Genomic DNA, 13,228 nt, shown 5'->3' on the forward strand with positions numbered 1-13,228 from the left:
AGCTATTTACTGTGATGAAGGGGGGGGACGTATACTGTGATGAAGGAGGAGGGTAGCGTGTGCTGTTAAGAGGGAGTGGTACGTGTACTGTGCAGAGGGAGGGAGTGCATGTACTGTGATGGGGGGGGGCAGATCATGTATTGTGATGGGGAGGGAAGGGGAGCTGTACTGTAATGAGGGAGGGGAAGAGGGGATCAGAGCATGTACTGTGATGAGGAGAGGGCAGGCATTTACTGTGATGAGGGAGGGGGGAGGCATGAACTGTAATGAAGAAGGGGAGCATTTACTGTGATGAGGGAGGGTAGCATGTACTTTGCAGAGGGATGGGGTACAGGTACTGTGCAGAAGGAGGTGGGTGCATATACTCTGCAGAGATAGGGGGCATGTACGCAAGGAGGGGGGCGCTGCCAAATTAGGTATCATAAAGAAATGTAAAACATTTTTTGCGAAACCATAAAGAATAAGCTCTATATGACAGAACACTAAGTAAACGAAATAGATTAACTTTGCAGTATTATCTCCCCAACCCTAGCACCTCACTTTAATGTCAGTAAGCACTGAAATTAAAAAAAAAAGTAGAAAAGGCAGATGAGAACAAGTGGCGGAATTATCCACACTCTCCCATTTAGATAGATAGATATCAGATATGTGTCTACAAATTTCCAGTTCTTCTCACAATACAGTCCGTATGAATGGTAAACTCAGCGCCGTTATCTTCCCAGGTCTCCTCCTCTTTTTATTTATACGACTGGGGGCGTATGTGATAGAAATAAAACTGGCTTTTTCACTTGTCCCTGTCCCGAGGAGTCACAAGGGGTTCGCTGGTTAGTACCGATACCAAGCAGTACAATGAAGGTGTACGGAGAGAGCAGCGGGGTACTGAGGCAGGAGAGCGCACCTCTATCTGGGGAGCCCGGATGTCTGCGGACGCTTATTCGCCGTGTTCTGCCACTTCACTTCTGGGATGAAGTAAAACAGCAGTGTCTGGTGGCCGGCCCTGTGGTAAGAAAGCAAAGATCACTATGACACACGAGGAGCACGCGACTGTACACAGTATATTGCAACCCTCCGTACTATATATTATGTAACTGGGCGTTTTATATCTGGTTGCATTATGGAATGGAAATGTATTTGCTTCTCTTATGAAACACATTGCCATATTTCAAAATCATGTTGTAAAGAGTCTTAGGGGTTTATTTATTATTCAATTTTTTTCTTTAAAAAACTGAAAACCGCATTTTTAAGTATCATATTGATTTATAACTAGGGGATCGCAGCTGAGATCTCCAATATCTGCTGGGGTTCCGCTGTTAACCCATGCAATAGCAGTCCCCAAAAGTTTCTATGGGGACTGCTATTTTTCGTGATTTAACAGATTATGGGGCACATTTATCAATGTTCGGCAAAAGTGAGAAATAGTTATCAATCCTTATCCTTAAGGATTGAACTATTTCTCAAATTTATGAACAACAGATCACAGAAACAGCAGTTCCGAAAAACTGCTGTTTCTGTGATAAAAAAAAACACATACTTACCCCCCTCTTCGGAAGTGCTGTCTCTGGGTCTTCTCCTCGTTCTCTTCATTCTTCAATTGCGCATGTGCAGTTCCAAGAACTGGACATGCGCACAAAGATCCCCGCTCTGTGAGAGAGAGCGGTGAGTGACAGGTAGGGATCATGTGATCCCTCCACACATGTTTAGCTCTGCTCTTCGGAGCAGAGCTGACAGCATTGGATTTCTTCAATTATAATAATGTACGCCAGCTTCAAGACAAGTTTCCGAAAAAAATGTTTTTTCGGAACTTGTTAGATTTGAGCTGGGAGCAGTCACCATACTGTAGAATGGTGACTGCTCCCAAAAACGAAGAGGAGTGCAAAGCAGCAGATATCCGGAGGACACCCAGGGAGCTTAATTTCACGGTAAGTGCACGATAGTGCACTACCGTGCTTTCATAAATATGCCCCTATCAGAGCTCTTGATGTCGTTAGCCATTGAAGCCTTTAGGGCATATTTAACAAGTAGCGATGTTACACTTTCAGACACTTACCGTAAATTCCACGCCACTTGTAGTGTCCCGCATATTTATGAACGGTGCATTCTGCTGCTTTGCATTCTGTTTCATTTTTGGGAGCAGTCACCATTCAATAATATGGTGACTGCTACTTCCACATTCTAACAAGTTCCGAAAAAAGTTTTTTTTGGTAACCTGTTATGCTAACGTGCTGGCGTACATTATCATAATTGAAAAATTTCAGTGCTTTTAGCTCTGCTCCGAAGAGCAGAGCTGGACAGCGCATATGTGGAGGGATCACATGATCCCTCCCTGTCACTCACTGCTCTCTCTACAACTATAGTTGCAGATGTTTGTGCGCATGACCAGGTCTTCGAACTGCACATGCGCAGTTGCAGTAAGAAAAATAACGAAGCAGACAAAGAGGAGATTGGGAGACAGCGCATTCCAAAGAGGCAGTGGTAAGTATTTTTTTTTATCACAGAAACAGCAGTTTACACAAACTGCTGTTTCTGTGTTGCGTTCTTCATAAATTTGAGAAATAGTTCAATCCTTATCAATGCGATAAGGAATGAAAACAATTTTTCACTTTATGCGAACATTGATAAATGTGCCCCTGTAGGAGTGCACTGCAGTAGAAGGATCTTCGGATCCCTCACCGCATTTTCCTGCTTTCCATTTGAGTTACTATCGCAAAGGTGGCCACTTTGCGATGGTGACCATAGAGGAGACAGGTAAACTATGGTGTTAGCCTGGACAACCATTTACTGCTGACTGCTGTTTTGGCAGAACACATTTAATAAATAGTCCTGATCTTTCATTCCTTATGATTGCGGTAAGAAATGAAAATGATGATGACAAAAACGGTTATTGTTAAATATGTCGCTTAATTCATATAATAAGTGCAAGCTTTCACTAATATAAATCTGTGCAAAGCAATAAACAGTGTGCAGCAGTTATTACATTTTTAGTGCTGTGTTAAGAAGATAAAAGCCCTACTTTCGGTGGAACTAGTGTTTTTTCCCCCAGAAATAGAAAGTGTTTATCCTTATCTATCAAGGGTTTAAAACCGGTAATAGCAGTGCTAATGCCAGAGTTATCCTCCACTGGTGATAATTTGCAGCCTTTCTCTGGCTGTAGCCTTCCCAATATAAAGCAGTGCTTTGGCTATTGCCATCTCAGGATGGCGATAGCAGGAGATACAATTTGACTATCGAAAAATGCTTCGATAGTCAAATAAAGCATTTTTTTCATCTGGGAATAATATTTTATTTTTTAATTATATTTTCAGATGTTTTTTTTTATTAAAAAAAATAAATATTTGTTTTACAAGTGGAACTGCAAACCGAAGCCACGGCACATGTGTGAACCAGCAATCTGTGTCATGCATCCGCTTATCCCTGTACACTTGGCCCGGCAAAGCGGTAAGTCTAATCTTACTGCTCCCAGACAGTAGGGCCAGGCATCTAAGTATCATTCAGCTATCGCAGTGGTTTTATTTTAGTAAATTAAGTAAGTTTTCTATCTCAGCAATAAGCAGTGATAGAAAACCATCCCTGTCGCCGCTTTTAAATAAATGGGCTCCTTTATTTTACTTAGAAAACATTGACGTTATTGGAATTAAATAGTGGAGTTTTATACAAGATTTCAATATCTATAAGGTCAGTGATCGCAACGATATGCTATAGCACGTTTTTCATCTGATTTTGCAGTTAAAGAACACTGTTTTACAAAATGGCAGGGTCTGAGAGGGCGCGTGCACAGTGAGAGTGGAGCCAGAATAAGTAGCAACCATGCCCCAGGAATATCACGGCAAGAAATATATGGGTTGGCGGGAACGGTGTTGATTTGTCCACCCTGCCCAGAAAGCTGACCCTGCTTGTCTATTGCTGGCACGATCAGGCCTAGTCAAGCTTCTTTAGGGCGATATACAGCCTCCTAATGAGCATTTTTGTTAGAGTGCTGTCATGAGCACTGTGTGATGCGTGCTTCTGATTATCAGCTGCAATGCAACCATTTCCTTGTGTCACCGATGAACAGATTTGTCACTTCAGTTTTAACACAGACCTGATTTCCGTCTTTTAATGTTTTCACATTGTTAGAGGGTGGGAGCTGCTGTACATTAATGTGTCTTACACGCACCCATTCTCTATGTACCCAGCTCCTGGCTTGTATGCAGATCCTCACTTGTAATATATCATGCAGAGTCCCCATTGGAACTGTCCAGCCCCTGTGTCCTGCTTATTGTTTTCTGTATCTACTGAGATTACTTTTGACTTTGCTCTTTGTATGTGGTTAATGTGTAAACTCTCAGTTCCGACTTTACTTGCTGACATTCTTCCTTTGCATCTGATCTGTCAGTTACTGCTTATAGGATAGCATGATCTCAGTATATATCAGATTATCTACATGGCACCACACTTATACAAATGACCTGCATAACCCCAAGAAACAAATCACACATAGGGGTATATTCTATAATAGAAAATGTAGTGAAAAGAGACAGAGAGAGAGAGAGAGAGAGAGAGAGAGAGAGAGAGAGAGAGAAAAAAAAGCCAGATTATGAACTGAATATGCTGCTGTTGCCCTAAAATGTATGCTTGTGAAACATTACTGAACAACACGTAATGCAGCTCAGTGATGCAAAGAGCATAGGCAATGGACTACTTTGGCATGGATTGGTTGCAGTCATTCCCTGCAAAGTCAAACTCGATGATAATTGTCACTAAATTGTACTGAGTGATCATCTTTACCCCATGTTGCAGAATTTCTTTCCAGAAGGGAGGGGTGTCTTCCAGGTTGACAATGACCCCCATACACAGACCGAGTGTGGTCACACATTGTCTTGATGTAGCATTTTTGATGGTGACTGTAGCAGGGGAAAGAGTGGTGCTGTACAATTCCTGACCTTGTAGTCTCATATCAGTTTCATTGGTATTGCTGTGATTGATTCATGTTGTGTGAAATTATCTAACAAGGGCAATTTTTGTAGCGTACAAAGCAGAAATTCATAAATGTCACCTCTTATATATTTATATATACATTTCATATACAGTATATATATATATATAAATAAATATATATATATATATATATATATATATATATATATATATATTCTTTTCCATTTATTTTGACATTGACTGAACTTGGCACTGACATTTATTTATTTGTAAGTCTATTCATTTTCATTTTTAAGTACAGTTGCAAAGGTTAGGAAATGTCTACCAGTTCACAACAACAGATTCATAAAACATACAGCTAAAACATGCATGCAAATGTATATGTATATTTTGTCCTCTGAACCGTATTAAAAAAGTAAACAGGAAGGTGTTGGAAAGCCAAGTTGTAAGGAAGCAAATAAAGAAAACCTTGGGACATGGGTGTGAAGTGGGGAAGGGTGAAGAGGAGTGGTGCAGAGTGAAGGTGCATACTAGGAAGGCATATGGGTCGCTGGAGGCATGGAGTGGATATGTCTCGGTTAAATTCATCAAGATCATGAACTAAGTGTCAGAAGGGTTGATGTCTGACTCTGCAATGACTGATGGGTTCATGACTTGCGCTGTGCACCTAAGCTAAAAGTAATAAATGATTAAATGTATTAGAAAATTAATTAATTATTATTATGATCCAGTGGAGATAGGGGGGCCTCCGAAGTGTTTTACCCCTGGTCTCTAGTGTTCCAGTTAAGTAGCCATGCACTACTGCTAGCCGCAGTACAGCAACGTCGGAGGAGCTTCTAATGGTTTAAAACTCCCTAACAGAGCCAGGCTTGGAGGGTAGAGCTAAACCCCAGAACAAGTCTTCTGGTACTATGTTGGTTGGGTGCTTTAAAGGGGACATCTCCCAGACTTAGCGGTGCCATGGTGAATAGGGGGCTGATCCCCTGTCAAACTGAAGATGAGAAGAAGAACACAAGTCACAAAGAGAAATGTTAAAATTTGTGAAAAGATCCAAGATTGTTCACATTTAAGATATGTGAATCAACCTGGATTGATTACAAGTAAGAACTGTGTAAAAGGGACAGCAGAGCCCCATGTAAAGAGTGTGCATTCTTGCATTCTATCTGATGCATCTTCACTACTTCAATGTGTAGCCACTCTATTAAGAGCTACTATTGAGCAATAAACAACACACTTGTTTATATATCTATAATATCTAGCATGACACCTATTATCTGCTTAATTATGTAACCAGAATAAGAGTTAACCCACTAATCCGTTCCCTGGTTGTCCTTTGTTTAACTCAGTTCCCTGAGGCAATGCTCTGCCTGTTAACCCTGCAGACCTGATCCTAAGTAAATGGTCAGGAGGAATCAGCTACAGTCACCATCAAAGAGGTGCTACAATATCCAGACGTTGGAACTGGTGCACTGAGTTACACTAGTAGTGAGTAATGGTAAGTACTAGCGGTAAAAGAATCCCCAAAGCAGATCAGTAAAACCACTACCAGCAGCAAGACAGAGTAACAGAGTAAATCCATTTTGTCACAACGGTTTGAAGCATAAAAAAAAAACTTCTCCATAATACAGCAGGTATAATCTTTCTTCTTGAGTGGAAGAATGGAACTAGCGGAAACAAAGAAATAATTCTAAAATACGTCCATAAAATCTTATAACCTAAGCGCAATTGTGACTGGATCACATATAATTAACTTATGGTATAAATTTATGTAAAGGAAATAGCGCAGGGCGCTTATCTATATAATTGCAAATGTACTTATGTTTGATATTGTATTGCACTTTTTTAGTAGGAAATGTATTGGCCAGGAAAGGGATTTGCTTTTGTTTGTAACCTTTCTAGAGGAAATGCATTCATGTCTAAGGTATATATTTGATTTCTGATTAGCATTTGTAAGTCTGTTGTATAGTCTAGAGAATGTCCTCATTAAGGCTAATTAAGTCTATTCAATGTGAGTGACCAAGACTTGACTGCACAACAGGGGGCCGTTACCTGAATGCAGGTCGTGTTAGACAGACAGGAACTTTAAACAATCAAGACAGAACACCTGCAGAAATCAGAGTGATGTGGAAGATAAATTGTGTTAGATGCAAAACTAGATTACATACTGAGATCTGATGGAAATCAAGTTGATATGGAAGTTCAATTGTTAGATGCAAAATTAGATTACATCCTGAGATCTGAGGAAATATTCTAGATGGGTTGGAGCCAGCTAGGTCCAAGGGGCTGGTTGACCCCCTGCCAGGAGTTATGTCAGAACTGTATAAAAGGGAACAGTTTGAGCTTGTAATATATCATTCTGATTTTCCAAATGACCTGACCACTGATACCGTTAATCAGTGGAACTGTCCTTGTCAGGGCACCTAAGCAATAAACATCACTCTGCTTCAAGACCCTGCTTGACAACTTCTTCAATATCGCTGTAATCCTGTGACCTACAGATTAGACCCTAAATCTAATCCGTTCACTGGCTGATTTTGAGGTTGGACCCAGCTCTCCAGTACCACTGCTCTGCCGCAACTCTGCAGCTCTGGTCAGTGTGATAGGCCAGGGGGGATCCATCAACAGCAACCCTGATCCATAGAAAGAGGTCCGGAGTTACCAGCCCAAGTGTACCAGCACGGGAGTACACTAGCAGTGACAGTTACCCAGAAGGAACGTGGTTCTGAGCGCCATAAAGGAGCTCAGTGGTGGCAGCATTGTAAGACTCTCCTACTGCAGAAAGAGGGCGCATTAGGGATAACGTAAGGGAACGGTGGCAAAGTAAGCCCAGCCGGTTCCCAGCAACAACAGACAGGGTGACATAGGCGGTCCATCCTGTCACAGCAATCAATGAAGAAAACTTCAGAGGTGAATCTACAATCAGCCAATCAGAAGCAGCTAGCTGCAGTCGACCACAATGTCATTATCATCAATGTGTAATTGTAGCATTCCTCAGGCACGAGAAAGTGATTAGACTATTGACAGGTGTATGTGTATCTACCAGGGGCGGATTGGGAACATATAGTGGCCCTGGAAAAAAATCTGGAGGTGGCCTCATGTGGGCGGGACCAAATCAAGTGTAGGCAGGGCAAACACAAAAGTAGGCGGGATTAGTGCAAAGTTGATTATGCCATCAGAGGGCTGAATATTGCTAGACTGCCCATTTCATACAACCGTTGTCCCAACATTCCCACTCATCGGACAGAGCCCTAAATCAGGACTGTCCCGTTGAAACATATTCATGTTTATTTAATAACATGTTGCAGAGGAACTGCCAATATAGAAAAATACAGTTGGCAGACTGTCCTGCTCTTTCCTACCTGTTTTTGTTGCTTTCCCTACCTGTGGTTACTGGTGTCTCTTGATCAGTTGCCGCTTGTCTGGATCCTGGAATGCTGGGGGCCCTATTTGGAAGAAAAATGAGTACATGAAATTTAGAAAACTCCAACAAGCTCCCGTGTTGAATCAAAAGCACCCACATTTAATAATAGGCTTCCCTCCAGCCCCAACGTTAAAATGCTGGAATTCACATTTAATAAATAAACCTATTTCCCTCCCTCCAAACAGCCCCAGCAATAAATTAACAGCACTCACTTTTAATAAATATAACCATTTCCACACACATGCCGGCATTAAATAATTCATATTCAATAAATAGCCCTCTTCCCAAACTCACCCCCACATTCAATTAATAGCCCCCAAACCATCCCATATTAAATAGTCCCCGCTATTAAATTAAATTGCCCCACCATCCCATCACTCCACAAACAAAATAGCACCCATTACTTAGCCACCACCTACCTCACACTCATATTACAATGCCACAAGCCCCCTTTGCCAACACAAACACTACATTGCCCCAAGCTCCCGTGGACAACACACACCATTGCCATCAGCCCCCCCTGCTGCTTTCACATACACCCTGTGCCATCAGCCCCCCCTGCTGCCTTCACACACACACATTGCCATTAGCCCCCCCCTGCTGCATTCACACACACAGTGCCATCAGCCCCCCCCTGCTACTTTTAACACACACACACACACAGTGCCATCAGCCCCCCCCCTGCTGTCTTCACACACACACACACACACACAGTGCCATCAGCCCCCCTGCTGCCTTCACACACTGGAGTCGGCCCCCCCTCCGCGCGCACACACACACACTCACAGACCCTACCATAAGCCCGCCACCGCCGCGATCTCTTACCCTTTAGCCACTTCCAGCTGCGCTTCTCTGCTCACATGGGACGGCACCTGTCACATGGTGCACGTCCCATGTGATATCCACTTCTTCTGGCATAGGCCACTCAAAAGGGGGAGGGACTGGTGATCGGAGATCCGCGGACTCATTCAAAATAAAGAAAAAAAAAATCAAATAAAACAGAAAAAAACTGACAGGCGGCCTCATTAGGTCATCGGCCTACCGGTAAAGTTCCCAGTAAGGCCTATGACCAATCCGCCCCTGGTATCTACTTACGAACATGCCCTTACTGTTCTCAGTATGCGTTTGCATGCCTCTTTCTTTCCCAGTTCTTCATCTCCAAGTGTAAGGAGGCGCAAGTGTCAGATCTATATATAAACGTAGGAGTCCAAAATGTTTTGTTTTTAGAATGATTGTGACTAGGCTAACATGCATGATAAATAGTGTCACGAATGCCCAGCATGTCCCAAATACAACAATCTGAACAGCTGGCCGTGACTGGCATCACCTTAGTCATTAAGCAATAAATACATCTTTTCTCCCACCACAAAGGATTTATTATGGTGTCCTTACGTTCACCAAAACCACTTATTAATGTTTCACACTTAAATCACGTACACATGTAGCATGAGCCTCCATGGGCTTCGTAAATTCACAAAGAATCACGGAGAACACACTAGATTAAATTAATTTAATCTGAAAAATATTTCCAAGGCTTAGGTACAAAAAAAGTTTATAAAAAGACATACATTAAGTTGCGCAAGTAAGTTTCAGAAAATAAAATAGGAAATAAAACCAAAGTCACTACTTACTAGTTAAGACTTGGTGTGTGAGGGAACACAATTGAGAAATATAGAACATTTCAGACTTGATAGATCCCCTCATGAAAATGCACACGTTATTGTCTCAGGCAGAATATTTTAAACCTTTTTCTACATAGCTTTGGAGTTTAGCTGTCAATGTCAGGGCAGATTGATCTCCCAAATGTCACAGGGCTTTAAAAGTCAGCTAGGGATGTCCTGAGATGGGGAATGTTCACTGGACCTTGAGTTCTCACCTCTGCTTGGCTAGATGGTTTACATCTTTGGGGCTTTAAACTCCTCAGAGATGCCTATCTCTCCCTGGTCTGGCTAATTTCAACAGATTATTGACACTTGTATAAATTTAAACTCATGTCATCTAGCAAAGCACACGCTGAGATTATATTACAAGGTTACATACAATATACAATATACATTGTCATACATGAATTCAACAGAAAATATCAGTCAGTCATTAGATATACTACATATCGTCACACCTCCCCCTAAACCTATGGCACGGAGAAATGTGACCTGTCACTGTCTCTCCTGCCAATTCACCACTTCTGCCCCTTAGCGTGAGAGGCCATCTGCGTTTCCATGTTCTGCGCCCTTCCAGGGCTGAATGGTGAAGTTATATTGCTGACAAATTAAACTCCATCTTAACAGCTTTCCATTATCCCCAGAAACTCTATTCAGGCATCTTAGAGGATTATGGTCTGTAATAATGGTGAAATCCCGTCCATGCAGGTATGGCTGTAGCTTTTGCATTGCCCATATGATATACTGCATATCGTCACAGATGGTAAAGAAAGATTGGGACCTAAGTTCTGAGTAACATGTTGCTTCATCCAAGTATGTTTCTTGGAGGAAAATTTAGTCCCCTTTCATTTAATTAAGGGATTGGAATGTTTTTGATCTTTTGCAAGGAACCTACCTCTCACATTAAATGTCAAAATTTTAAGAGGCATTTAGCTGTGAAAAGAGATACCCTGTGTAGACCAATAGGATACCCTGGGAGGTAGGTGACAATAGGCAGTGGAGCAAGTGTAGGTAAGACAGATTAAGGGGGGTGGGTGAGAAGGGCTGACTTTATGTGTCCGATATAGGTCTTATGAACCATGAGGGGGCTCTGATCCAGCAAACAATGAGGAGAGTGAAAGAAATTGAGGCAAGTACACTATAAGCAACAGTGTAATAAATATAATGAGTTTTGTTAGCCATTTGGAGAGAAAGGGACACTTTTCGTAAGTAGAACTGGCGTTGTGTTACTACAAGTTGAGAGCTGATAGTTTTACACAGAAAAATATAGCAATAACCAAGTAACAACAGATGTACATATATGATAATAACCATGAGGTCCTGTATCTCTCTAGTTTTATAGCTGATCAGACTGGGAAGCTGCCCACATTAATAGAGACTCAATCTAATAAACATCAAATAATAGGTAGCCTTATATGAGGGAACGAAACCATCCTTGAATCTGGAAGTCAGACATAGGCAAAGTATGGATGGTGTGGGGCAGAGAGTCCACAATGTTCGCATAGTCGTCTTAGTAACACGTCCTAAATATATTTGAAAATATAGAATAAGAAATTAACACCAAGTTAACAATTTAACATGTTTGAAAAGATACATGTGTGTAGAGAATTGTTAGTAAGTGTTTCCCACATTTGGGTAGAAAAGTAGCTGTTATAATTTTTCCCGTTTTTGGTGTACATTGGATATGAGGACTATGATATTCGTCAGGCCTAAGGTCTCCAGTCTGGAGAGTTGGACCAGAGAGGTTTAGTCTGTGCAGGAGTTGAAGGCCCCTGTTTGGTATTTTGTCTTTCCTTTGACCTGTAGATTAAAAAGAAAGCCCCATATACACTATATAGACAAAAGTATTCGGACGCTTGACTATTACACCAATAGGTACTGTAATGACATTATATTCAAATACATATACTTTACTAAGGAGTTGGTCCCCCTATCGCAGCGCTAACAGCTTCCACTCTTCTTGGAAGGCTTTCCACAAGATGTTTGAGTGTTTCTGTGGGAATTTGTGCCCATTCATTTTGTAGAGCATTTATGAGGTCAGGCACTGATGTTGGACGAGAAGGCCTGGCTCGCAATCTCCGTTCCAGTTCATCCCAAAGTTGTTCATGTCAGGGCTCTGTGTGGTCCAGCCAAGTTCTTCCACACCAAACACATCAAACAATGTCTATGTAGTCCTTGCTTTGTGCACTGGGGCACAGTCACGTTGGAATAGAAAAGGGACTTCCCCAAACTGTTGTCACAAATTTTGAAACATAGCATTGTCCAAAATGACTAGGTATGCTGAAGCATTACATTTTCCCTTTAGTGGAGATAAGGCATCTAGCCCAAACCCTTAAAAACAGCCCCTTCCCATTATCCCTCCTCCACCAAACTTCACAGTTGGTAAAATGCAATCAGGCAGGTAATGTTCTCCCGGCATCTGCCAAACCCATTGTTATGTACTTGCCCTTAGTTTTGCCCTCATTCAAGATGGCCGTGATTGCATCATGAAGTTTCCATCTTGGATCTCTGTTATGAACTTGCCCTTACAATAGCCCTTATCCAAGATGGCCGGGACTGTCTCATGAAGATTCCATCTTGGATCCCATTTCCTGTTTGGGCCTAGAAAAGGCACTTCCTGTTATGAAGCCTTTGCACGAGTATTGTGTTTGTATCTGAACCAGATGCTTCCACAGAACCTTGCCTCCTTGTGATTTGGACTACAAGTACTTGATACTTCCACCAGACCTTTATACTCTTGTTACTTTGGACTTTATTTGTTGGACTCTGGAGATTTATTTGTATACCAAAATAAATCCTTTTGAATTCAGAAATACCTGGCTATTGGGTTCGTTTGTGATACCAGAAGTGTGACAGGATACTCGTGCCCAAAATGACGGAGCCCGCCGGGTCAGAACCATCTGCTTTACAGCGACTTTCGGATCTGAGTTTCCACATGCATTCTGCTTCAAGACAACTACAGGAATTTCATGCAAAATTTCAAGAACTGGAGACCCAGTGTACAAATAATTTTCAACAGCAAAATCAACACGTAACGGAGTTGCAAATAAATGTTCATGAACTCAAAGATCAAATAGCGCTACAAAATGGAGTTATTACAGAACTACAGGTGCGGCTTCAAGAAGTTAATGCTGTAGCACCTTCAGCTGCAGTACATCAGCCCACACTCCCACTACCTCCGGCTCGATTCTCAGGTGATCGTAAAAAATACAGAGGTTTTATTAATCAATGT

The 13,228-nt window shown here is 41.8% G+C and overlaps 1 protein-coding gene across 1 annotated transcript in view; it reads left to right on the forward strand.

Annotated features, from left to right (window-relative positions):
• Positions 1–723: 723 nt before the first annotated feature.
• Positions 724–13,228, forward strand: part of LOC142138398 (multidrug and toxin extrusion protein 2-like) — a 95,724-nt gene continuing 83,219 nt past the window's right edge. The window contains exon 1 of the mRNA XM_075195047.1: positions 724–1,002. Within this exon, the coding sequence (XP_075051148.1) occupies positions 850–1,002 (153 nt within the window). The 5' untranslated portion in view covers positions 724–849. The remainder of the gene's footprint in view (positions 1,003–13,228) is intronic.

Source organism: Mixophyes fleayi, chromosome 2, assembly GCF_038048845.1.
Source record: "Mixophyes fleayi isolate aMixFle1 chromosome 2, aMixFle1.hap1, whole genome shotgun sequence".
In the NCBI taxonomy this organism is placed as follows: Eukaryota; Metazoa; Chordata; class Amphibia; order Anura; family Limnodynastidae; genus Mixophyes; species Mixophyes fleayi.